The following is a 27,883-nucleotide window of genomic DNA, read 5'->3' on the forward strand; positions in this document are numbered from 1 at the left end:
GCTAAAGTCATAATCAAAGTAAACTCAAATCAAATTAAGACATGTGGAGTATTCCTATTTTAGTCACATTATTGAAGTGCAGTATAGACATGTACACACCTTAATCAAACTATCACCGTCGTGTAGGACACACACGGCAGTGGTCAACCATTTGGCGGCAAATAAAAGCGCTTCAATACCGCCGTCATCTGTATGCACGTACAAATAATTGACTGCACTTGAAGCTTTCATAAAATTAAAAATGAAACACCCAAAACTGTATATGGCATCTTCACGAAGACGAACTATATGTTTATACGTGAAATTCAGGAGTGGACGTCGGCTGGCGTCACGTGGTGACATAATGATTTATGCCATTAATCGATCTATGTACTATAACATTTAAAACGGGAACATGAAAGGATTATTCTAAAAGCAACTCATGTAAACACCTTAATCATAATATTGTTTTATTCAGAATAAGGTAAATGTAACTGTAAATGTAGTCAGTGAGAGACTGGGTGCAGTGTGCTTTTTGAAGGTGACTTGATTGGAGATCGGCAGGTGCAAGTGATCAGAACACAGGTGAGTGAGATCTGGTGTGGTGGCTGGTGGCTGATGACTGTGTTGACGGCGGAGGCTGTGACTGCGTGACTTCTCTGACAGTATGACAAAGTGAGTGTATTTATTTCTTAGACATGGCTTTAGATTTTTTTTAAATGCTTGCTTTTAGCATCAATTAAAAAAAGGAAGGCCTTTGATGAAATAGTTTTTGAAAATGTAATTTTAGTACTTGTGCACTCCTCATATAAACTCATATTTTAACAACATTACTTTTAAAAGTAATAACTATAGAAATACAGCAACAATGTTTGTGTATCTTCAGCATGCTTACATCACCTCAGTACTACATTTGTTAATTCACTTTAACTATGAAATATTCCACTGAGGAATTTGGAGATTCTCATGCTTAAGCCCACATTTACCTTTATCTCACTTTGTTGGGTGTTAAAGTGAGTATCATAAGAAAGTGTGAACTATTGTTTGGCAGTCTTCTTTTAGAACCATTTAGGGAGTAAATCATTGCAGGTATTCACAGACAAGACATTGCTTCCTCTCAGGTGACTTTCAACTTGCATCTTGCAATTCACTCCTCATACTGAAGTCTCACAATGTTGGACTGTCATTGAAGAAATAAACGTGTTTTACATTTACATTGACATTTATTTAGTTTTTTAGCAGACACTTTTATCCAAAGCAACATACAAATTAGGACAATAGAATCAATCAACACCAACAAAGGAGCAATAATATGTAAGTGCTGTGATAAGTCTTGGTTAGCCTAACACAGTACATGTAGCAAGTTTTTTTTTTTAATATTAAATAAAAAGAAAACAAGTAGATAGAAGAGAAAAAGAATAGGGAACGCTAGTGTTCGATTAGTCATTAAAAAAAAAAGAATAGAAATAGAATAGAGAGTGCAAGCGAGGGTCAAGTGTTTTTCTTTTAATAAAACCGAAAACGTGTAGATAAAACATTAGAATAGAGAGTGCTAAATAGAGGGTCAAATGAAGATGGAATAGATGTGTTTTTACACACTAAATGTTGTAGTATTTGATTAGTTTTAATTTTGTCACTGCAGTCCATATCCATGAGTTATGATTCTTAGCTGGGTTACCCCAATAAGAAAGTATTGAAAAATATATGTATTTATATACATATTTTATACATCTTTCAATAGCGCTTACACTGGTAAATACAGCATTACAATTTATGTACATACATAAGATTTATAGTCAAAGCAAATATCACCTGAGAGACCGAGGGCAACATGAATGTAGGAAGCTGCTCAGTGTTGGTGTTTTAGGACTTTTTCCTAAAACGTTTAAATATTGTTTTAGGACTATGTTGTTTTAGGACTATTTCCCTTATAATGGTTACAATAAGGTTTAAATTAAGTCCATGTCTTATATATCTGTGCACTGCATAGTCCAGTGTATTTAAGCCTATACATTAATGCAGCATTATAATGGATAGAAGAAAATGAATGAAATAACATAAATGAGACAGAGATAAAATGTAATATTGTATGTCAGCCTATATCATATTTTCTTCTATAAAGCTGACAAAATTAGCAACATGTGTGTACACAGTGTAAAGCTCTGGGTTGCAGTTTAAAGAATCATATCCAAAACTGACCAACCCTAAAAGTTTCCACTCCTGTGGGCCCTGTCCATGTGGAGGTGTCAGACTGGAGCCTGAGGAGACTGGAGGCAAAATAAGAATCCCTCCAGTGTCAGCAGGGCAAATGTTTGACTGTTCTGCACCAGAACCCTGTCGCCCACACAGCATGTTTTCAGACACACTGATAGGAAAATCATAACTGGCATATTGCTGCTCACATTGAACAACATCTCCAAGAATCACACGGCCCACACGTGCTTTCTCAGCATCTCCAGCCTTCTGGTCAGGTAAGAGGGACCAGCCTGTCACCATCCTTTGTCTGGAGTCTTCTACTGTATCATGAGCATCTGGTAGGCAGATCGGTAGCACATATTCTCCAATGCGAGCCTTGTCCAAGAGCTTCAATACGGCCACATCTGAATCCAACACCAGGGGATCATAGTTTGGATGTAGAGTGATGGACGATACCTGACAAATCAGAGGTGAGACATGGAATAAATTAGCAGCATATACAAAGGACAAAACATGTAAATATGCTGTAGTAGTCAAAACTTGGGCACACATAATTCAAATGTATGTTTTCCAGGAACTTAGAAAACCTTTACATGTAAATAAATAATTCACAGAAAAGTTGAATAGATATTCAAAAAAATAATAATTTAAAACTCGTTAGATTCTTTTTTTTTCAGCTTGAAATAACAAACAGAAAGTTGCTTATAAGCAGCATATTTAAGCACATTTAATCTTAATAATTAGTTAGTTAGATAGTTAGTTGTAAATGTGCAAAGAAGTAATAATAAAGAATGGGTAGGAGTGTCCAATCTTCTGACAATTAGTATTCTTTCAAACTGACCCGTAATCGTTGCAGTCCCTTGGTCACTCTCAGATCACTGTGATACTGTTTGCCAAGCACTACCCTGATTTTGGCTGTGTCAAGTGGATATAATTTCCCCAGCTCTGTGACACAGTGGGCAGCTACAACCACACTTCGCTGGTTCACCAGGGCCCCGCTGCAAACAAGCTGCCAACCATCCATGTCACTCTCTTCTTCCATCAGTTCAATGTTTGCTCCCATTGTCTTGGCCACACTTAACTTCCCTAGTTTGCTTGCAACAGGCAAACGGTAGATGGCAGCCAGCCAGGGCCAGTTTGTCTCAGAAGGGTTCTGAGGGTCAAAGTTTGTCAGCTTCCCACACACTGGCATAGAGAGGGAGAGAGAGAACAAAAATTAAGAGAAGAAAACAAAAGCAATGAATATTTTACAGATTATCGAGTATAACAATAAAAGTGTACTTTGAGGCTTGGATTTTTGTGGATCATATAGAGAGTTCTATTTGATTTTATTACTTCCTCAAGCATTTGCTTGTGCTGACGCTCTGATAAATGTGTATGGATGTGATACTTGCCTTCCGTAACTCTTGCATTTGACAAAAGCATTCGGGCCCACTCTCAGAGGCTAACCCTAAAATACTGGCAGATCACGAACAATTGGCATATTCACATAAATGTGTGACTTTGTTGGCATTTACTATGAAAGACATTTTACACCTTACAATGAAAAAAAAAAAAACTTGCTCATTTTCTTACAAACCTCCATGATTTTTCATCACATGAAATCCTAATTAAATTATGAAATTGATCTCTTTAATAAAGACATTTACACCTACATTGTTGTGTCTTGTCTGTCATGTGTGCCCTCACCAGGCGAACAAGAAACATGACGTCCACTCCACTTTCCCATCTTCAGACAGGTTCTGCGTGCACTTCCAAAGTGCTGGTAGTAAGGTGACATACACTCATACTCAATGTGTGTGTAGACATGATGAAACCCCTGTGGGAGCGGGGGCATGTGGAAAGGGTCCTGGGTGGGCTGCACATCCCTTAAGTAATTGGTCACTCCAGAGGAAGAATAAAATTTATGCACAGGTGTTTTCCTGAAAACACACACACACATATATACACAAAAAAACAACAGAACAAGGACATCATATTAGACAAACATACAGAATTAAAGAAACACATTTTACAGTTCAATTAACAAAATTTACTTGAAAATTCTGCTTTGGAATGAATGGGAGAATTATGGTCATAGTAATTAATTAAACGGTTCAACTTTGCATACATGTTATTGTAACATTCTGCCATCAGGAGTGACATTGCAACTGTCTATACCTGGATGGGATATGGGGATGTAGAACTCTCTGTCTCACCAGCACAGATACTTTGGGCTCTCGACAGGCTATAAATAAGAATACAAACAAAACATCTTAGTTTTTTATTTATTTTTGAATTTATCAATATTTTTAATGTTTATGCCAGTACAGTATTTATGAAAATACTAAGAAAATAGATTATCAGATTTATATTGTTGTTGAAGTATCCTGTATGAATGTATTGGTTTCACTACATTGAGCATTATTACCACTTCGTAACCGTCTCAATCTCCAGATTTAAGTGTATACTGTACCATGTCTTGAACTTTCCTGCTTTTTATTTAAATAAATAAAAGATAAATTTACTGTCAAGTCACCTTTATTTATATAGAGATTTTAACAATAAAGATTGTGTCAAAGCAACTTTCCAATATCAAAATAGGTAAATAGTGTGTTAATAATGTAAAATTACAACATTAAACACTCAATTTTCAGTTAAAGGCATTTCATTACTGAATTCAATGATGTTATCTTCCAGCTCAGTTCAGTTTAAATAGTATCTGTTCATTCAAGTCGACGATATCGCTGGAAATTAAGTGTCCCCAACTAAGCAAGCCAGAGGCGACAGCGGCAAGGAACCAAAACTCCATCGGTGACAGAATGGAGAAAAAAACCTTGGGAGAAACCAGGCTCAGTCCGGGGGGCCAGTTCTCCTCTGGCCAGGCGAACCAGAAGTTTGTGTTGAAGACTCATGGAGCCGTGCAGACCCTTAGTTTACACTGGGGAAAGTGCTCTTTTTCCATATAGGGAAAAAACACTATGGAAAAAAACAACACTACCCAGAAGAGGACAGTATGTGAAGAATACATCACATAGGTTTACCTAGTGGGAAGTACTACACATGGAAGAGATCTCTGTGATGGGCTCTAACCAAGAGATGGGAGAGGCTCCTATCCACAGAGACTGGCGGCAAGCAAGGCTCTGCCCTGGGTATATACACGGCAGGGCACCTTTATAGTGGGGGAAAAAAAAAACAGCAAATAAGATTACCATATAGGAATTACACCATATGGAACACTTCATCCAATTAGAGAGGCCCATCAGAAAAGTGGCATACCACAAATAATGGGCCTGGAAGCAGAATACCTCTGCCACTGATTCAGCTACTGATGAGTACTGAAAACAGTCAGTTATTATCCCAAGTTTTGCCAGAAATAGGAAACGCACATGGATTGGAAAAGTGTGCATTATAGTGGTGTGCTTGGAGTGCTTGCAGGTTCACCACTTGGTCCCTGAAAGAGGTAGTGGAAACTTTGGGTACAGAGCCAGTCTGCTTGCAGCTCCTTAACCCTCTTGATGGAGGTAAGCATGGTCAGGACAGCCATCTTCAAAGAGAAGGCCCTTAGCTCAACTGACTCTAAGGGCTCAAAGGGAGCTCTCTGCAGACCCTGTAAGACCAAGGAGAGGAATAAGGCACAGCCTCAATGGATTTAGCCTCCTCATGCCTTTGAGGAACCTTACGATCTGGTTGTGATTTCCTAGAGACCTACCTTCCACAGTGTGATGCGCCACTATAGTCCTTATGTACATTTTCAATGTGGAGGCGGACTTCTGTCTGTCCAACCTTTCCTCTAGGGAGGAAAGCACTGATCCAATGGCAAATCTTCTTCTGTTCAGGAAGAACACTAGTTAGCAAAAAGAAAGTGAAGGAGGGCAATTCGCCAGGGAGGGGGCATAGAGGGGAGCATGAGCTCCGAGAAGCAAGTCTTTGTGAGCCAGCAGGGTGCAACCAGCAGGAACTGTTCTCCTTCCTTCCTGACCCTTGAAAAATATTTGTGCAACCAGGCTCATTGGGGAACACATACTTGCACAGTCCCCAGGGCCAGCTGTGTGCCAAACCACCGTGCAAAACAGAGCTTCAGTCAGGGAGTACCATAGAGGGCAATGGGAGGACTCCTGCAAAGTGAACAGATCTACCTGTGCTTTGCCGAATTGACTCCAGATAAGCTGGACCAGATAAGTGTTGGACTCACCTGCAAAAAATCGATTGCTGATCGATTGCTTTTGTCTGTCCCTGTCTGTCGTGCTGCTGAGAGGTTTGCAATTGTTGCTCCGTGCAGCTTTGCTTTTCTGTTGAATCTCTATCTTATTTTCACTCTCTGTTGTTTAAAGTGATAATATATAACTTAATTCTCACCATATTTCTGATATTATCTATCAAACTAATTTGATCGTTCGCTTTTTAAAACCGCAAGTGCAGTGCGCGTGCAGCGTGTTAGCATTTTTTAGCCGGTTAGCTTGTCACTCGCGGTTCCATTCGCGTTTCTATTCGCATCTATTATTGTTTTCTTTTTTCTCCCTCCGTTTTTCACGAGTTCATCAAACAACAGTGGTAAGCGAATCATTCTTCAATCACTGTGAATAATGGCTTCTCCTGCTATTGTTGTTTGCACTGTTTGCCACATGTACAGTTTACCTCTCTCTGTCGGCGACAAGAGATTTACATGTGATAAATGCAGGGAAATAGTTAGGCTGACAGAGAAGATTTCAGAATTAGAGACACGCATCCAAACTTTAGTTGAGGACAGTAAGAATGTGAGGGCTGTAGATAGGCTCTGTTTTGTGCCTCTCTGTGTTTTGTCTTCAGAGAGGCACAAAACAGAGCGTGGCTACTCGTACCCCACCGAGGTGGGGCCGTGGTGGCAAATGCTCTGGCTCGGGGACCTCTAAGGCTAAGCCGGATCTGCGGACCGTTCTTAAGTCTAAGGAGTCCTCGGCCAAGAAGCCCTACGGGCGTAAGGCTCCAGGCTTATGAGGGCAGACCCCTCTGGGGCAGAGCGGGTGTCCGTCTCCCCCCCAGTGCCCTCGGGAGACCAGTCTGCCAATCCTGCCGGGGTTCCAGGGCGCAGCTGGCTCCAGCAAGCAATGTTCTCAGTCTCTTCCGCCCCGAAGTGTAGTGGAGCTGAGAAGCTCGCCTCCCCTGCGGGAGTCTCTAGAGCTCCTGGTGCCAGCAGCTCTGAGTACACCAGAGGCCAGTCTCGAGAGACTGGTTCCCTTAGTAGACCATTTAGGCAGCGTGGAAACTACTGCCAAATGGATCTCATTGGGTCCTGCGTACTGTAGAGAAAGGCCTTTGTATTCAGTTCGGCGCTCCGCCACCGCCTTTCACCGGGGTGATTCCCACGTGCGTGGGCCCCCAGCAGGCTCTGATCGTGGAACAGGAAGTAGACACTCTCTTGAGGAAGGAGGCCATCGAGGTGGTCCCTCCTCATGGAAGAGAGCCCGGGTTCTACAGCCGGTACTTCATTGTTCCAAAGAAGAATGGTAGATCTGCATCAGTTGAACCGCTCAGTCATGTGACTGAAGTTCAGGGTGCTAAGTACACTCTTCAGTCGTGTCTCAGGCCAAGTCCGAGGACTGGTTTGTCACGATAGATCTAAGGACGCATATTTCACATCTCCATCCTTCCCTCTCACGAGAGGTTCCTGAGATTTGCTTTTGGGGGCAAAGCTTACCAATATCGGGTTCTTCTCGTTGGCCTTGCACTCTCACCCGCACTTTTACATCAACGATTGGTTGATTCTAGCTCGATCAGAGCAGGTGGCAATTCGGCATCGAGATGTCGTTCTCGCGCACATGAAGGGGTTGAGACTGAACGCCAAGAAAGTGTGCTTTCTCCAGTATAGAGAACCACTTATCTAGGCGTGGTGTGGGATTCGACCACGATGCAGGCACGTATGTCTCCTGCTCGGATCGAGTCGATCCTCACTTCAGTCAAGAGAGTGAAAGAGGGCCAGTCACTCACTGTCAAGCAGTTTCAGAACTGCTGGGGCTCATGGCAGCTGCGTCCAACGTGATACCTTTTGGCCTGCAGTACATGAGGCCCCTACAGTGGTGGCTCAAGATCAAGGGGTTCTCCCCGAGGGGAAACCCGCTTCGCATGATCAAGGTCACGCGGCAATGCCTACGTGCCTTAAACATGTGGAGCCAAGCTTGGTTCTTGTCTCAGGGCCCGGTGCTGGGAGCTCTTTGTCGCCGCGTAATGCTAGCGACGGATGCATCCCTCACACCGGTTGGGGAGCGATCATGAGTGGCCACCCTGCCCGCGGTCTGTGGAGCGGTCGCCACCTAATGTGGCATATCAATTGTTTGGGAATGTTGGCCGCGTTTCATGCACTCAAGCACTTTCTCCCAGACCTAAGAGATCACCATGTGTTGGTGCGCACCGACAGCACAGCGTTGGTCTCTTACATCAACCACCGGGGAGGTCTGCGTTCGCGCCCCTTATACGGCTGGCGCATCAGATCCTCGTGTGGTCCCAGGCTAACTTCGCTCTCTGAGAGCCGTACTATATCCCTGGGTATTTCAGGGAGCAGACATCCTGTTGAGACAGGGGCCGAGGCCTGGGGAATGAATGCTGGCCGAGGCTTCGTCTGTATGTTTTTCTCCCGGGAGTTCTGGCGTGAGTGTGCTAGGACGAGGTCAGCCTACTTTCGGTAGCACCGTTCTGGCCGGGCTGAGTATGATTCTCGGACCTGATTTCTCTCCTCGACGGCTCTCCGTGGGAGATTCCTGTCAGGAGAGATCTCCTCGGAATTGGGGAAGCTGTGGCTGTGGCCTCTGAGGGGACACAGCTCATAGCTTCCGGTCTCTCAACCAAGGTTGCTGAGACCATCTTCCAATCCAGAGCTCCCTCTACGAGGAAACTGTATGCCCTGAAGTGAAAATTTTTCACTTCTTGGTGCGGAGACTGCCACCTTGACCCAGTTAACTGCCCGTTTGGTACGGTGCCAAATTATATAAATGTATAATATAATATTAAAATAAGTGCATTTTTAAATACAACATTGAATTATTGAACACTTACACATTTTTGAACAATGTAAGTTTTTTTTTTATTAGCTAGTAAACTAGTAAACTATAGTGGGCAGCCATTTTATGCTGCAGCGCCCGGGGAGCAGTTGGGGGTTCGGTGCCTTGCTCAAGGGCACCTCAGTCGTGGTATTGAGGGTGGAGAGAGCGCTGGACATTCACTCCCCCCACCTACAATCCCTGCCGGCCCGCGACTTGAACCCGCAACCTTTGGATTACAAGTCCGACTCTCTAACCATTAGGCCACGTAAGCAGTGTATTAGTAGTTAGTTAGTATGCTACACTCTAAGAAGAATCTGTAAAAATAAAGCACAATCTACTCTGTTAATATGAACAATTTTTCTGTATTGATTTTTCACAGGTTTTTTATCTGCATTTTAAATTACGCATTGTATTTTGTGTTTTCAGGTTACAGGGTTACAACGGATAATGGATAAATCCTGGAAAATTACTTTTTCCATTTTTCTAGATATTTTACTTATAGTGTACTAACTGATCAACAATTGCAGGTACAAGCTACTAACAAAGTGTATCATAAATAAATAATACATTATTATTATTATTATTATTATTAAATTGAACAATTGAACTAAATTCATGTGATGTGTGTACTGCTAGGCCTCTTTGGTTTCCTCTTTTTTTTGTAATTCAGATGGAAAATGTGTGCCTTTTTATTGTTTGAGTCACTTGTCAAAAGTTGCTAAAAATTGTCAAATAAATTTTAAATTTGGTGCTAGTTGCTTTTAGACGAAACACTTGCTAGGGTAGTCTCAAAAGTTGCTACAATAAGCAACATAATCGCTAAATTGGCAACACTGCCCTTAGTACCAACTGAGCATCATTTAAACACAGCCTACCCTGGTATTGTTGTTTACTGTGTTCATCGCTTTGACCACAGTGTACCCATCTTCTGATGGCTACTTCCAGCAGGATAATGCACCATGTCACAAAATTTAAATCATCACAGACATGACAGTAAGTTCACTGTAATCAAATCACCTCCACAGTCACCAGATCTCAATGCAATAGAGCACCTTTGGGATGAGGTGGAATGGAAGATTGGCATCATGGATGTGAAGCCGACTAATCTGCAGAAACTGTGTGATGCTGTAATGTCAATATGGATCAAAAATCTTTGAGAAATGTTTCTGGCCTCTTTGTTTAATCTGTGCCGTGATTAATTAAAGTAGTTCTGAAGGGAAAGGGGATCCAGCTTGGTACTAGCAAGGTGTACCTAATAAAGTGGCTGGTGAGTTTATAACCCTATTCGGAAGGGATTAGTTTTACAAGGGTAGACAGCAGAGGCGTCATGCCCATTGAGAGTGAGGGGGCACGTGCCCCCTCAGATTTTTGAGCCTAGTGGATTTTGAATGCAACTTCCAAAAGACAAAAAATAGCCGAATAATATTTTCGATATTTGATACAATCACACCAGCGTGATTAAATTGAAAAAAAAAAAAAATTTAAATCTCAGTTCGCTGAGCCAGAGACAGAAGCGGTTTTACAGCACTGTGCATTATAACCAATCACACACCATTCTGTTGAGTTTATGAATGTAATGTAATCAGAGGCGTTCAGATGAGACATCGCTGAAATGCCGCTGTTTTCTTCACTTGCTCGCAGACTGAATACTGGAGAATTCACTTGTTAGAAACAATAAAGTGCAGATATGTGTATGAATCTGTAAGTAATATATTAATTTCACAGTGTAAGTAGCTTCAGTGATTTTAATGGGAGTTTTTGAGAGTGCTTGAACTCTAGACTGTCAGTGAAAATGTTCTTTGCTCTTCTGTACAATGAAAGTGTTATGATAAGTAGCCAAACCTAACTTACAGTGTTTTATTCATATTAACTTTCAATGTTAAATTCACATTAAATATAAAGTCAGTCATATTAAAACTGTTATGGCATGACACCCATATATGTTACTTAAGTAAACAGACAGGTTGTTATGCATAGTTAATAGATTACATCATTAGGTTACTTTGACCATCGCCCACTATAGATCAACTAACTATCTATAAGGAAAAAAAAATAATAAAATTAAACATAAGTGCTGCTGTGTGTCACATGATGACCCCTCCCCCACTCGTGCCCCCTCAAAAATAATGAGTGCATGACCCCCCTGGTAGATAATGTAATTTTACCACAGGACGTCTGCAATATTAATGGTCAATTGACATGGGAAAACAAATCTCAGTAAAGCTACCAGAAGTGGGGTGGGGGTGGGGGTGGGGGGGGGGTAACTCAACATAAGCACTGCCGTCCTTTCTGTCATCATGTGCCGCATTGCTTCCTGTGCTTATAATATGTTTATAATATGCTGCTTATAAGTTCAGTTAGGGCTGACCGCACAATTTATTAATTACATTCCGATTGTATTCTGTTGGCACTTACCTAAAGCTAACCGAAGTTTCGTGCCAGGAAATGATGTAATATTAACATTCATATTTACAGCTGGTCTGTTCACATGGGATTAGCATTACTGTACTCAAGGTAGGATTTTTCTGGATTTGTTTTACAGAAGGGAAATTTCTTTGTCACGTGTGTTTCACAAATGTGTCCGTAACGATTACTGAGACTGCACATTCAAACGGGACTAAAATAACTGAGAAGCTCTAGAAATAATTACTTTACCCCACCTCTCCATGTAAAACTAATGCCATCCAAATTAAGCTTAAGTCAATTTAATAATTTGGCAAGGCACTGCCACCTAATGGCTGTTCCTGGTAACAGCCCTATTTGGTAACACTTTAGAATACTGTTTCTTACTTACTGCATAACTAATAAGGAATTATTGGAGAACTAACAGGTAATTATTCATTAACATTTAACTCACTACTGTTAACTACTAAGGAAGATGTGTTAACTAATCAGTATGTAATACAATTTTATGATTGTTAGCTATTCAATAACTAATGTATTCTGTCATACCTCCTGAAGAACTACTATTAATTATCTACTAGTTAAGGTTAAGAAAAATAACTATGGAATAACTACTAATGAATAGTTATACGCAAATAGTCACTATAATAATCAGGCTGTGGCCCACAAATCAAGTACTTGAGTAAAAGTACAGATACCCCAATAAAATATTACTCCAGTTAAATTATAAGTAGGCCTACTCATTTTCAAAATTACTTGAATAAAAGGAAGAGTACAAAGTACTACTACAGTAGCAACTTTGTTACAGTCCACTACTACTATTATTAGCCTATAATGGTAATGAAATATGCATTTTGTTTGCTGCACACCAATATATATCAAATGAAAGCTCTTGATGAGCTCTTTCTACTGGCAAAAGTATACTGTCATCCATGAGTGTAGAAATTTCTATTATGAACGATTGAAATCAGTGCACAAAGTCAGATCAACCTATGGTAAATTTTTGTCTTGGCCCTCCTGTAAAGTTGGTGAAATGTCACTTACATTTGGTTCTCACCCATTATGTTTTTGCCTGTATGGTAAATAATTACTTTGTACACATGTTCTGTAGGGAATCTGCTTCGGAAAGGAACCCCAACTCCACTGTCTTGCCATAACTATCCAACTTATTACATATACAGTACATGGTGGTTTGTAAAGTTTTTACCGAAACGGTTATTTATTTATTTACCGAAACACTGTTATGAAGCTGTTGGGTCATATTTGTTTTTTTGATTTTTATTCTTGGGTAGTTTTTGTGTTGTGTTAACACGGAAGTTAACTGCAGTTTCCCTGAGCCCAATTCTTTATTAATTACTAAAGGTTTCACTAAATGTTCACTTTAGAATAGGCCTACTGTTTCAGGTTCGAAATAAGTCCTCCAGAATTATTTGATCATTCTTTATTAATTCAAGATTCAAGATTTTTATTCGTCACATACACAATTATACAGAGTATAACCAGCAGTGAAATGTAAGTCAGGTCTGCTCCAAGGCCAGTGCAATTGTATAGTATACAAATATTAAGAAAAAGAAAAGTAGAAAAAAAAGAATAAAATTTAATAAAAGATAAAAAATATAAATATAAATGTGCAGGTCAGTATGTTGTTGACTTAAATAGTAATATAAGTGACGTGACGTGACATACGGCCAAGTATGGTGACCCATACTCGGAATTCGTGCTCTGCATTTATCCCATCCAAACTGCACACACACAGCAGTGAACACACACACCGTGAACACACACCCGGAGTAGTGGGCAGTCATTTATGCTCATCATTGTTGGAGATGAGGCCCAGAACCACAGTATCATCAGCGAATTTGATAATAGATGTGGAGCTGTGAGAGGACACGCAGTCATGCGTGTAGAGAGAGTAGAGCAGGGGACTCAGGACACAGCCCTGTGGGGCTCCTACGTTCAGGGTGATGGAGTTTGAGGTGAAGTGGCCAACTTTCACCAATTGAGGTCTGCCGGTGAGGAAGTCTTGAATCCAGTCACAGAGTGAGGAGTTTAGGCCGAGGTCCATGAGTTTAGAAGCTAGCTTGATGGGGACTATAGTATTGAAAGCTGAGCTATAGTCAATGAATAGCAGCCTTACATAATTCCCATTGTTGCTGTCCATATGTGTGAGGGAAGAGTGGAGGACGTGAGAGATGGCATCGTCCCTAGATCTGTTTGGGTTATAGGCAAACTGAAGAGGGTCCAAAGTATCAGGTATGGAGGAGCAAATGTTGCTCTTTACAAGTCTCTCAAAAACCTTCACGACTATAGATGTGAGGGCAACTGGGCGATAGTCATTCAGGCAAGAGGGTTTATTGTTCTTTGGCACAAGGATAATGACAGATTTTTTGAATGAGGTGGGAACCACGGAGGTAACAAAGGACTCATTAAAGATAGAAGTCAACAAACCAGCGAGCTGATCTGCGCAGGACCTCAGAACACGGCCGGTTATCCCATCTGGTCCGGCTGCTTTCCTGACGTTCACTTTCTTTAGCGCCCTCCAAACCTCATCCTCCGACACGGTGGTTACAGGATTATCGCTGCTCTGCCTGCTGCTTCCTGACGCGCTGGACGGCAGAGTCGCGCTGCCGCCGTTGCAATCGAAGCGGCCTTATAAGATGTTTAACTCGTCGGCCAGCAACAGATCTGCTCTCACCTCCGCAGAGGATTTGTTTCCGAAGGCACAGATGGTCCTCAGTCCCTGCCACATCCGTCGAGAGTCATTGAGCTGGAAATGTATCTGTGTTTGGCGCTCTTACTGTGCGTCGGAGAGCATAGCACAATGCTTTGCACTCGCTCATATTCCCGGTCAGAAGAGCCTCATTGTAAGCGGCAGTGCGTGTGTTAACCGCAGCACGGATAGCTCTGTCCACCCACGGTTTCTGGTTGGAGAATGTCCTAATAGTTATTGTTTCTGTAGCTTGCTCGGTTGGCGTGTTTACAAAGCTTAATGCTACATCCGTGAACTCGCTGACGTCAGAAGAACTCGCCCGGAACATGTCCCAGTCGACTTCATCAATGATACTGCAACATAGCCTCTGAGTGGGAGGACCAGCGCGTCACTACTCTCTGCACCGGGGGGATCCTGAACGAGCCTTTGTTTATATTCCGGGGTGAGGAAAATGGCGGCATGGTCCGATTTGCCAGTAGTGAGCGGGCTTTGTAGGCATTCTTGAACTGAGTGTAGCAATGATCCAGTGTATTTGGTCCTCTAGTTGGACAGGATACATGTTGATGAAAGTTCAGCATGACCTGCCTGAGGCTGGCTTTGTTAAAGTCTCCCGCGATGATAAAGGCAGCGTCAGGATGTTTGTTAATGTAGCCGCTGAGCACATTGTGAAGCTTAGACAAAGCCCAGCTGGTGTCTGCCTGTGGTGGAATGTACACAGCAGTAACAATGATCGATGAAAACTCCCGGGGCAGATAAAATGGCCGGAAAATAATGGAAAGATGTTCCAGATGAGGCAAGCAGGAACGCGACATAATGGAGATATTCCTGGGGTCACACCATTTCTTGTTGATCATGAAACACACTCCTCCACCCTTGGATTTACCAGCCTCTGCTGTTCTGTCCATCCGTAAAACAGAGAAGTTATCACTCGGCATTACAGCAGTGTCCGGGACCGAGGACGAAAGCCATGTTTCCCCGGAGCGTTTCCCGCGATGTTTCTTGATCCGTTGCCTCGGGGTTTATTGTTTATCTCCGCATTCCGAAGAATCTCCAGAGGCCACGATGGATTTGTGGATAAAGTGTCCTGGAACAGGTTAGTGTAGCGGTTTCCAATGTCCAAAAGTGTTTCTTTGTTATAGGTGATCAGTGCCGACGTGAAATGTGTAAAAAGTAAAAGTAAAAAAGTAAATAAAAACACATTCTTAGCAGAGCGACCTGGACAGCGTCCGAACACAGCAGCGCCATCTTGAAATCCATTAATAATGGGTTCCCTATATTTTCACTTTAGAATACTGTTTCAGGTTCTAAGTAATTCCTGCAGAATTATCTGATAATTCTTTATTAATTACTAAATGTTTCACTATATTTTCACTTTAGAATACTGTTCCAGGTTCTAAGTCATTTTTGCAGAATTATCTAACTATTCTTTATTAATTACTAATGGGTTTCAAATATTTTCACTTTAGAATAGGCCAACTGTTTCAGGTTCGAAATTAATCCTGGAGAATTATTTGATAATTCTTTATTAATTACTAATTCGTTACCCGTATTTTCACTTTCCCTCAGTCCTTGCCTTACATACAGGAACTGAATTAATGATAATATGGTATTTGCTGAGGAGGCACACATACTGTATATAAAATATAAAAACTAAGGTAAGTTATCGCATGGCACTAGAGTGGTGGTGGGGTTCCTATCGGATGCTGATTTCTTACAAAACACACTCACAAAACAATTCACTACACAGGGAAAACCTCTATAAAATGTATTGTATTTATTAATATTGCATTTTCATACTGCTACTACTACTACTGCTAATAACATTTATTTGAAAGGGTCACAACCCAATGTAATTATGTATAACTGTTCATTAGTAGTTACTTCATAGTTATTTTTCTTGAAAATGAACTAGTAGATAATTAATAGTAGTTCTTCAGGAGGTATGGCAGAATACATTAGTTATTGATTTGCTAGCTGTTACTTAACACAATCATAAAATTGTATTATATACTGATTAGTTAACATATCTTCCTTATTAGTTATGCAGTAAGTAAGAAACAATATTCTAAAGTGTTACCCCCTATTTTTAAATCAGCACCTGCCATGATGTTTCTTATTTGTAATTTCTGATAAAGCAAATAAGACAGCAAACTCGGTTAAAGAAATCAATGCTTGCCACTGCTATACACAATACTGTAAAAAGCCCTCTCCTCTGGAAGAGGTGTTACACCGAGGTCCTGACTGCTCTGTGGTCCTAAAAATAATTCTGCATTTCTGTGCAAAAGGTAAAACTGCTGAATTGAAAACTGCTATTAGAAATCATTTTATGGATAACTTTGCAACAGTTTCGTATCTCTTCAGTAAATTCAGTGCTAAAAAGACTGTAGAAATCTGAGACTGGTTCAACCTCTCATACAGATGGGCTGCGTGCCAGACCAGGTGCCATTAGGCTGACATGTCCTCCGTGCGCTGCCACTCAGAGCATAAGACTGGTTACAGAAGAACTCCACTGTTTCTGGAAGGAGGTCAGGAACCAACTTATAGTAACCATTATACAATGGTGACAGTCGAAGACATGGTCTCCCTTCACCATCTGAGAGAGAAAAGAAAGTATGACAGAGAAAGTGAAAGAGGGAAAAAATGTCAATGTATACATCAAACAAACAAAGTGCATGGTTAGGTAAAATGGTTATTTTTGTATAGGGCACCCTAGAGCACAGTGGCAGTGCTCAAAACAAAACAAAACAAAAAGAAAGTCAAGCTGCGTTTCCATTGCCAGACCAGCTAAAACCCACCCTTAATTATAGGCCACCCTACACTCGTAAGCTATTTCAGACACTCAGTGTTGTCTAAAAGTGAGTTTTGCCAGTAAAATTGTTTGAAATGTCTTAAATGTTGATGTTAGCTGGTAGCTTGATAAGTAAATCGAAAAAGAAAAAGAAAAACATCAAAAATGAGCAGCAGTGCCAACTGTCTCCTGACTCAGATAAACTCCACTTTTGCTCATGACCACTCCTCAAGCCCCAGTTGGCCTGCTTTAGACCAAGGCATTCGGCGGGACAAAAATCTCTTGCCGCTGGTCCCGAGGAAGCCCCGAGGAGGCACAATGAAGCCTCCAGTGACAGTGGAAACATGGCTGTTTTTAGTCTCACCGTTCAGAGGTTACTGTTTGTCCAGTCAGAGGTATTAACAAAATCAAAAGTAATGTTGTGCATGCTGATTTATTCAGTTATTCAGTAAACACATAATTTTCAATGGCTTGAAAAAAACTAAACAAAAAAAACCTATGATATAAGACTAAGATTAATTTTGACTTACTAATTACCAGACATGGTCATTTGAGTAAAATGTCTTTTGCTTTGAGAAACGTGAGATGTAGCTTTTTATTAGGGATGTAAGTTGGGAAGAATTTATCAGTTCCAATTTATCTTAATTTCAGCTCCTTAATGGTTATTTCTTGTAGTAATTCTAAAACTAAATATTTGGAAAAAATAAATGCAACTCCATTGCCAAAGAATCAGATAATTTCAATTAATTTTGGAATCATATAACACTGGTTGTGATGTACAGGTACATCTAAAAAAAAAAAAAAAAAAAAAAAAGAATATCGTGAAATTGTTCTTTTTTTTGGTAAGTTGTTTCAAAAAAGTGAAACTTTCATATATTCTAGATTCATTACATGTAAAGTAAAACATTTCAAAAGTTTTTTTTTTTTTTTGAAAGTAAAAAATCCAGTATCTCAAAATATTAGAATATTTCCTAAAATTAATCAAAAAAAGGATTTGCAATACAGAAAAGTACAAGTTCTTTAAAGTATGTTCATTTATGCACTCAATACTTGATTGGGGCTCCTTTAGCACAAACTCCAGCATCAGTGAGGAATGGCATGGAAGCAAAAAGTCTGTGGCACTTCTGAGGCACTATTGAGCCTTCAGCTCGTCTGTATTGTTGGATCGACTGTTTCTCACCTTTCTCTTAAAAATATCCCATAGATTCCATATGGGGTTCAGGTCAGGCATGTTGGCTGGCCAATCAAGCACAGTAATATCATGGTCAGCAAACCACTTGGAAGTGGTTTTGGCACTGTGGGCAGGTGCTAAAGTCCTGCTGGAAAAGCAAATCTGCATCTCCATAAAGCTTGTCAGCAGATGGAAGTGATGGTAGTAATGACCTACTGTGACTTACCCTCTTAGTGGAGGGTGTCAGTGATTGTCTTCTGGACCATTGCCAAGTCAGTTGTCTTCCCCATTATTGTGGTTTCAAAGAACAAGAGATACCCGGAATTTATACTGTTGGGATGGTCATTTAATGAAACTCAAATATAAATATTCTAATATTTTGAGATACTGGATTTTTTACTTTCATGAGCTGTAAGCTCTAAAAATGAAAATGAAAACAAAACAAAAAAACTTTTGAAATGTTTTACTTTACATGTAATTAATCTAGAATATATGAGTTTCACTTTTTGACGTTACCAAAAAAAATAACAATTTCACGATATTCTAATTTTTTTTTTTAGATGTACCTGTATATTTTCGATTCCCTAAAAATAACTGGCTCTTATTTGTTCTCTACACATTGAGACACACACACATATATATACTTTAGCCCTGTTGCACCCTACTGTAGATTCAGTAACTGTATTGAAGCATCATTAAATATGGCAGGAAATCTGTGTTTTCTGTGTTTTACCACATAATTCCACTCAAGTCAGCTGAAAAATATACTTATGGGAACCATTAACAGTACAGGACATAATTCTTGCAAAAGCAATTTAACTACAAAATCACTATAAAACATTTAATTGCATAATTATGTGGTGTTTATACAGCATCGTAGAGATACTTGCAATTACCAATAATCTGCCCAGATTCACCTTCCATGTCTGTGTTTTGTTGAGATTCTTTTTTTGTCTCTTGTTGTAAATCCTGTTCTGTTGTCTTTTCATTCACTGCATCCATTTTGACCATCATTGTCATTTTGTAAGTAGTTTTGCTCACTGTAGGTATGATTGTTGTGCTATCATTTCCAAAAGTAGTTGTTGGGAGTTGTTCAGTTTCTTCAAGCAGTGTCCCCAAATTTTTTATGTCATTCCTATTGAAAAACTGAGTGTTATTCCCTTTGTGTATGGTATCTATTTCATAAAGAATGTTGTCTTTCTCATTTTCAGTCAGGCTTAATATTGTATATTGAGGTCCATCAGTTCTTTTTTGTCCTTTGTCCATTCCACCATCCTTGGTTTTGTCAGCCTTTGTTGTCTGATTATTGGCCATCCTATTGTCTATCAAAACAAAATCTATATATTCCATGGCTAAATCTTTTGTTGGACTTCCAACTTTCTTTCTGATATCTAAATGTGCATCTTTGTCAAAGGGTTTAAGAGTGTCCTTATCCTCTCCAGTTTCCTTCTTTCTGATTGTGTTAATGCTGCTATCAGCATCTTTGTTTTCAACTTTAGGTTTTTCTTTTACAAAATTGCTCCCAAAATCTATGTCCATGTCTTCGCCAAACTTTCCATCTTGTCCCACATGATCCTTTCCAGGGGTAGGTTTTTGTGGTTGTATATCTTTGACTGTTTTTGACTCATTTTCTTTTTCTTGTGAAGTTTTGTTCTTGGCATAGCCCGCTTGGTCTTGTCCGGTAGGTTTGTGTTTGTCTTTTTGTTCATTATCTGCTGCAGGAATTATGTCCAGCTCTGTAAATAGAATACATTCAAAGGTTTATTTAAAGCACTTCTCTACCACACAAAAACTGAAGTACACATGGAAAAGAAAATAACCATAGACCTACCATACTGTATATGCCAATGATAAACTGACAATAATGATTTAATGAAAAATAATGCTCAGGACCAAGAGCTACTAAGTCATTGTATTGAATGCAGTTCAGTACCTTTGACACAGGTTGGTGCTGTCCCACTCCAAGTGTTTTTGCCCAGACAGGTTCTCTGAGGGGTTCCATTCAGTTTGTACAGCTTATAGCAGAAATACTGTATAGCAATAAGTACATCATTTGGTCCATAAACAAGGAAGTGATCACCATGCTCTGGCTTTGGAGGAATGCCGCAGTTTTGGTCAGGTACTGATGAAAAGATACAGTCATGCTTCAACTATGATCAAATTAATTTTAACCCAAGTACAATAACTCAAATTTAAAAAGTTGTTTTTCTGCCTTACTTGTAGATCTATATCTTACAATGAGTTTTTAGTTGCTTACCACACTGTGGACTTGGTGTACTCCATGACCCATCCAATAAACAGGTGGCCATCCTGAAACCCTTTAATGTGTGTCCAGGGTCACACTGGAAGACAGCATGTCCTCCAACCCTTGCATCCAGATGCTCTATAGTCCCATGGGCTGGAACCAAAGGCCTTCTGCACTCAAGCACTGGGAGATCATATATACATGCACAGGGCTCGGCATTAAAGCTTGTCCACTTTTCCACTTCTGAGACAAGTAGCTTGATTAAAATGTGAATAACAAAAAATAACCAGGAAAGCACCGATATTTTAGCCACCAAAAACTTTTGTGTGTAATGATTCTGACTTTATTACATTAGGTGTAAAAACGGTGACTGAAAATTGACAAGGTCACACCACTTGAGGCTTGTGCAGACAAACTGCATGTGAGAGAGAGACTCGTGGAGAAATCAAAACAAACAAGCACAACACAAAAGCAACACCTCACAGCCAAGAGTGACATTTTCCCGAATATCAACACAATTACAATGTGACAATGATTTTATACAAAGTAGTTCATTAAACAAGAAGTTGATATTAGGTGACTTACATTTTAGACACGATATTGACTGTTTTTGCTCTATTTTGCAGATCTGTTGTGCATCTCTGAGCAACACATCAGTGTTTCATTACTAAATAATTCAGCGTTTTGAACAAATTGAGTGAGTCAAGAAAGACACCTGCTTCATTCTTGAATAAATTAGCTGTTTGAATGAAAGTAACGAATGACTCAACAACTCACTCATTAAGAGACCATCATGAGCTGCCACCTACTGGTGGTTTGGTTTCATAATTTATAAATTTGACGTGATAGATGACACATACATGTCCAAATCACAAGCACAAAACAAGCCCTGCATACAACTGTTACATGCTATGGTATAAAAAGTTTAACGGAACACATTCTGCTATTTATTTATTTAGCACCACAGTGTGGCAGTATGATGTAAGATCAAAAACGACATTGATAACTCAGTGGTTGGTTCAGGTCATGTGACTCTTAGGTTAGAGGTTAACCAGTAAATGACTGCAGTGGTCTAGATTCGCTCCATGCAATTAGTCAGAAATTGCTCCTCTGCCTGATTATCCTCACATGTTGTGCCTTGGAGAGCCTTCGCTTTTTTACCAAAAAAGAGAAAAGAAGTGGAAAAGAGCATAACAGTAAAAGCCCTCAAATTTCCTCCTGTGCTCGACCCTTTTCTGAATCCTGTTAGCTTACTGTCAAGTTTGCATAGATGGAACACACATCAGGGGCAGAATAAAAAGTGCAGCCTTATAACATACACGGCATGAATTTGCCTTGTAATGGTAGTAGTATAAACAAACGTTAACACATTGTAAACAAAACAACAGCAGCAGCAGGAACAACAAATTAGCTGCAGTTTGAGTCTAGACTCTGGTCATGTCTGCATATGGATATAATTAAATTGTTAATTTATCTCTTTAAAAGACTGTTCTCACCATGTTCACATCTCTTTCCAGTATATCCAGCCAGGCAGGCGCAGTGGAAGGAGTGAGAGGAGTCTACGATGCAGGTGCCATCATGCAGACATGGAGAGGATATGCATTCTATACAAATACATACATTTACATGTCAGTCATTCAGTTCCAATAATATACACATGCCTAAACACACATAGCAATATATAAATATAGATTTGATTTTATATTTACAAGATAACAAGAAAATACAAGATAACAAGATTTGTTTTCTTGATAGGCAAAATTGCATATGGTACATGCATTAGGGATTTCAAGAGGATATTGTCAATGTTATCTTTTTGGACTTTTTATCATTTGTTTGTTAATAAAACCTGCAAATAAATTCATATTTCAGACTCCTACTTGCAACCAGTTGCAAATAAATCTTGATTTAAGGAATTTTATACAATTGCATTTTTTTCCCCTCATTTTAACCCTGTGACATGCAAAGATCGCAGGCGGCCACAGATTATTGTTGTACAAAATTTACAGCACATTGAAACATCGTACTTATACTTGATCTGGACAAACTGTGTATCATTAGGAAGATTAAAGGCTCCAGCTTCGATATTTGACCACTGTGACAGTAATTTCTCAATTTAAGGAGTGCAAAATAATCAATCTGTAATTTATGATATTTTGAGTTAAATAAAAACATTTAATAACAATATAACAATACTCCTTCCTGTTGGAGATCGCTTCCTGTTCCTGCCTGCCGTGCTGCTATTTGTAGCTCCGTGTAGCTTTGTTTATCTGAAGAAATCTCTATCTTACTCATCTGTTGTTTAAATCGCTAAGGTATAATTTAATTCCCACAGTATTTATGGAGATACCTTGCTGAAGCACAAGATGACATTAACGTTCTATTTGAGCAGCTGAAAATGGTAACTTAAGCCATTTTCAGCTGCTCAAACAGAACATTTCTTGTATGACAACAAGAAAATGAACGATTTCTATCTACATTTCTTGTATGACAACAAGAAAATGAACGATTTCATCTTCATTGGGATTAGAGTTGAATGCTTACTAGTCTTAGCCTCAGACGTCACGCCCACGGACTGTTGGCTGAACGTCTGATGCATATGGCACACAAAAGTGGAAACTTGAGTTTCGAAGTCGTCATCAGATTGGTCGAATTATACAGGATTTCTGGGATACATGTGCGTCATGTTCTTTTTTTTTTTTTTTTTTTTTTTTTTTTCTCTTTACAAAATATGAGTTTATTTCCATTGTATGCATTCAATTTTACATATGTACACCGGCAGTGAACATGCATATTAACTACAGGTAGTGAAAGTAAAAGCTCATTTACAGCAAAAAAAAAAAAAAAAAAATTTAAAACAAAAAAAAGGTGCGTATTGGTTCTCAAAGGAGATAAAAAAAAATAAAAATAACGGGTCCATAATGGTTCTTTTCAGTTCTATATTTTTCAGGTGCCATCATTTCAGCTTTCATCGGTTGTGGATTCATCCTTACGTGGCACAATATGTTCAGGTGACAGTTCTGTGCCCAGTTCAACACTGTCCTGGCTCTCATCAGCTTCACTCTCATCTCCATGTTCTTCCAGTCTGGACTCTTACCAGTTAGTCTTTCAATCATGTCAGCCAGGTGCTGTACATTCTGTGCCAGCTCCTGTAACTCCTCATTTTCACTCTTCAGCTGAGATATCTGTTCATCTTTGGCTTCAATGTCTTTGTGCAACTTTTTATTTTCTTGGAGTACACGGAACAGGGCTTTCCGCCTCTCTTCTGCTACTTCCTTCCAGTAGGAGGACCCAGGAGTTTCTTTGGTCATGAGCTCATAGGCCTCTTGCGTGACCCTCTCAGGCTGATTTTCATCCTCCGGACTTATGGATTTTATAGGTACCTCTGCTTTGACCCTCTTTGAGCCCTTCGCCTGCTCAGCGCTCCACATCTTTCTCTTTGGAACCGCTTTGCCATTCTCAATGATACGACCAAGGTTCTTATTGACAGCAGACGGCTGAAGGACCTGCAGCGTCCTCCTCCCCGATCCTGCTCCAGATGTTGATGCTACAAGGAACTTCTTGATGTTTTCAGATTGATTCTCTGCATGCTTGGGTCTTCTGATGGAGCTCATGTTTTTACGGAACCTACACGAAATAAAACGGACGTCCCTTAACAACAGCTTCTTTAACGTTCCTCCTGGAAACGAAGATGCCATGACGCCAAGCCCCCTCACAAAAGAAGAAAGCCATCATGTTTATAACTGTGATGGCAAGCGCTTCTCAGGATCAACTAAATGCTGGATTTTCAAAAGTATGTGAAATATTTAAATTTCACAGCATAGAATCTTTAAAATACGTCCGAGAGTTTTACACACTGGTCTGAAAATGTGGCGACATTTTCATGTCCCAAAATGTGACGCTGAACGATACGAACTGTGATTGGTTGTTTGACATGTCGGTCAAATGGCCTCATGGGCGGGCCTTGGCCAATGAAAGCTATGCGAGGCTAGCTCCTCCCAGTCCAGGGCCATTTCGCAAATTTCAGACTTGCGTCCTTGGTAGTTCAGACTTCGCAAGTTCGACTCGGGAGTGTGAACTCCCAGGGACGGGACAATGCAAGTCTGCAAATGAAACAGCAGCATACTTGATAACGTCAGGCAGCTCGCCTTGGCTACTGCAATGTCCCTCACTGTATTTACAATAAGAAGAAATATGATATCAAACACCACTGCCTCTTTTCGTTTACATTTAAACATATTAATAGCTGTAGAAATGTAGTTCAGGGAATTTACATACATTACAATGAAGCAAAATATTATATAACAGTAAAACGGCTTTATATGAGAAAGGGGTAATGATTTAACGAGATAAAAAAAAAAAAAACACTGGGTAGATCTTTGTCATTATAGGGTGAATGTGTTCACACACTGCCAACACACATTTCAGTTCAAACAACTTGTAAAAGTGCATGTCGCATCCGATGACTCCTTTAAGCTCAAGTACTCAAAAAGGGCATATGTAATAAAGTTACTTTCAAAAAGGTACTTTCCTCATCTCATATATGGACCATGTCCTCATCCCATATATGAAACTCCTGCTACAACTACTTGCTACTGCACTAGCACTCACGTAAGGTAGCCTTGGTGACAAGTTTGGGGGAGTAGGGGCAAAGTACCTACTGTATAGGGTTGGACAATAATTCAATATCAATATATATCGCAATAAAAAAAATTTAAATAATGATACTATGATTTTAAACACATTTCCGATATTTCAATATACAGTATCTCACAGAAGTGAGTACACCCCTCACATTTTTGTAAATATTTTATTAATATTTTCATGTGACAACACAAAAGAAATGACACTTTGCTACAATGTAAAGTAGTGAGTGTACAGCTTGTATAACAGTGTAAATTTGCTATCCCCTCAAAATAACACACAGCCATTAATATCTAAACCGCTGGCCACAAAAGTGAGTACACCCCTAAGTGAAAATGTCCAAATTGGGCCCAAAGTGTCAATATTTTGTGTGGCCACCATTATTTTCCAGCACTGCCTTAACCCTCTTGGGCATGGAGTTCACTTCCACTCCTTCATGACGACATCACGGAGCTGGTGGATGTTAGAGACCTTGCGCTCCTCCACCTTCCGTTTGAGGATGCCCCACAGATGCTCAATAGGGTTTAGGTCTGGAGACATGCTTGGCCGGTCCATCACCTTTACCCTCAGCTTCTTTAGCAAGGCAGTGGTCGTCTTGGAGGTGTGTTTGGGGTCGTTATCATGTTGGAATACTGCCAACTGAGGGGATCATGCTCTGCTTCAGTATGTCACAGTACATGTTGGCATTCATGGTCCCCTCAATGAACTGTAGCTCCCCAGTGCCGGCAGCACTCATGCAGCCCAGACCATGACACTCCCACCACCATGCTTGACTGTAGGCAAGACACACTTGTCTTTGTACTCCTCACCTGGTTGCCGCCACACACGCTTGACACCATCTGAACCAAATAAGTTTATCTTGGTCTCATTAGATCACAGGACATGGTTCCAGTAATCCATGTCTTTAGTCTGCTTGTCTTCAGCAAACTGTTTGCAGGCTTTCTTGTGCATTATCTTTAGAAGAGGCTTCTGTAACCCAGGTTACCAGTGGACAGAGACAAAATGCACTCCAAATTAAACAACAGAGTTAAAGTATGAAAGATCATAATTTCAGATCAAAAATAAGACTGCAAACAAAATAATTAATTATATAGAAATAGAGAAATATAAATATTGAATATTATAAATATGTCCAATAGCGTTATCTCGTTTTACATAAGCCTCCAATGAGATCGCATTTTGAATGACGTCATGGAAAATTCCGCTATCGCGGCACTTTTAGAGAGCAGCGCCTTCTAGAACTTTCTTTTCTCTGTGAACCTCTGACGCGAGCAGATGCTTGTGCTGCTCCGGGAGATTTGAAGCTCCGATTGAGTCGAGAATTGATGATTCAGAGAGAAGCAGTTTATGCCCGAGAATGACATTTTGAGAACGTGTATCATCTGGAACTTCCCTGGTTCTTCTGATGTACATGTAAACGAGTTCCTTGGCCAGGTTTTTGTGTTCTTCTGCTTTTGTTTCCATGTGAGTGCTGTGATGTCCAATTGATGAGTGTGATCCATTCTGCACGCAAATCGGACGAAGTGTGAATCATTCCTGAAGTGTAGACTGTCTCAGCTCTTCCTGTGTGTGTAACGGTGGGGTTGGACTGGCGAGCCGCCCGTTTAACGAATCCTTTGAATTCCCTGTTGAAAGAGAAATCGAAGCCGAAACTGAACTTTCTCGTCTTTGAACGGTAGGATTAGAACCACACATCAATTTATTCTGTTCTATCCAGGGCAGAATAGGACGACTGAATTAAGTGCCTCACGAACTTTTGGACTGAGTTTACAAACTGATCTGTTCATTGAGAAACATCAAACTTTTGGACTTTCAAATTTTGTTTTGTTTTGTTTGTTTCATTTTCTATTGTTTTCCTTACGCCTGTGTGAGGTTATATGGTCCATGTTCAACTAATTGATCAATCATTTAATTCTAACAACAAGGTAAAAGAAAAGAACATTCAGTAAATTCAAACTTGTTCTTACCTCATCCTTTTGTTTTGAGTATTCATTGCTGCTGTATCATCTCTCTCTCCCCGGACGAACCTAATCTTTTGAGCCCACTGGTCCATTTGTAAAGTTGACACAAATTTATCACGTGTAACGGGTTACACTTCCTTCTGGGAAGACAATTTGATGCAGTGTGCGGCGTATGGTCTGAGCACTGACAGGCTGATCCCCCCCTTCAACCTCTGCAGCAATGCTGGCAGCACTCATATGTCTATTTCCCAAACACAACCTCTGGATATGACGCTGAGCACGTGCACTCAACTTCTTTAGTCGACCATGGCGAGGCCTGTTCTGAGTAGAACCTGCCCTATTAAACCGCTGGATGGTCTTGGCCACCGTGCTGCAGCTCAGTTTCAGGGTCTTGGCAATCTTCTTATAGGCTACACCATCTTTATGTAGAGCAACAATTCTTTTTTTCAGATCCTCAGAGAGTTCTTTTCCATGAGGTGCCATGTTGAACTTCCAGTGACCAGTATGAGAGAGTGAGAGCGATAACACCAAATTTAACACACCTGCTCCCCATTCACACCTGAGACCTTGTAACACTAACGAGTCACATGACAACGGGGAGAGAAAATGGCTAATTGGGCCCAATTTGGACATTTTCATTTAGGTGTGTACTCACTTTTGTGGTCAGCGGTTTAGACATTAATAGCTGTGTGTTGAGTTATTTTGAGGGGACAGCAAATTTATACTGTTATACAAGCTGTGCACTCACTACTTAACATTGTAGCAAAGTGTCTTTTCTTCAATGTTGTCAC

General features: G+C 40.2%; 2 protein-coding genes across 3 annotated transcripts in view; both read right to left on the reverse strand.

Annotated features, from left to right (window-relative positions):
- Positions 1-1,185: 1,185 nt before the first annotated feature.
- The window catches only part of pamr1b (peptidase domain containing associated with muscle regeneration 1b), a 142,614-nt gene continuing 115,916 nt past the window's right edge, over positions 1,186-27,883 (reverse strand). Inside the window, exons 6-14 of one of the 2 annotated variants that reach the window (XM_079411947.1) lie at positions 21,984-22,091; positions 20,500-20,670; positions 20,176-20,364; positions 19,139-19,978; positions 16,691-16,876; positions 4,336-4,402; positions 3,865-4,097; positions 3,017-3,360; positions 1,186-2,631 (exon numbers count right to left, since the gene is read on the reverse strand). In XM_079411947.1, the coding sequence (XP_079268073.1) occupies positions 2,077-2,631; positions 3,017-3,360; positions 3,865-4,097; positions 4,336-4,402; positions 16,691-16,876; positions 19,139-19,978; positions 20,176-20,364; positions 20,500-20,670; positions 21,984-22,091 (2,693 nt within the window). In that variant the 3' untranslated portion in view covers positions 1,186-2,076. The remainder of the gene's footprint in view (positions 2,632-3,016; positions 3,361-3,864; positions 4,098-4,335; positions 4,403-16,690; positions 16,877-19,138; positions 19,979-20,175; positions 20,365-20,499; positions 20,671-21,983; positions 22,092-27,883) is intronic. The other variant, XM_079411948.1, reaches the window with a different exon arrangement.
- Positions 22,894-24,101, reverse strand: LOC306866552 (geminin-like; the record flags this gene model as incomplete). The annotated part of the gene is made up of 2 exons (XM_079411814.1): positions 22,894-22,908; positions 23,481-24,101. 2 exons carry the CDS (start codon positions 24,099-24,101, stop codon positions 22,894-22,896), a joined length of 636 nt encoding a protein of 211 aa, XP_079267940.1.

Source organism: Barbus barbus (assembly GCF_936440315.1).
Source record: "Barbus barbus genome assembly, chromosome: 48".
Classification (NCBI taxonomy): domain Eukaryota; kingdom Metazoa; phylum Chordata; class Actinopteri; order Cypriniformes; family Cyprinidae; genus Barbus; species Barbus barbus.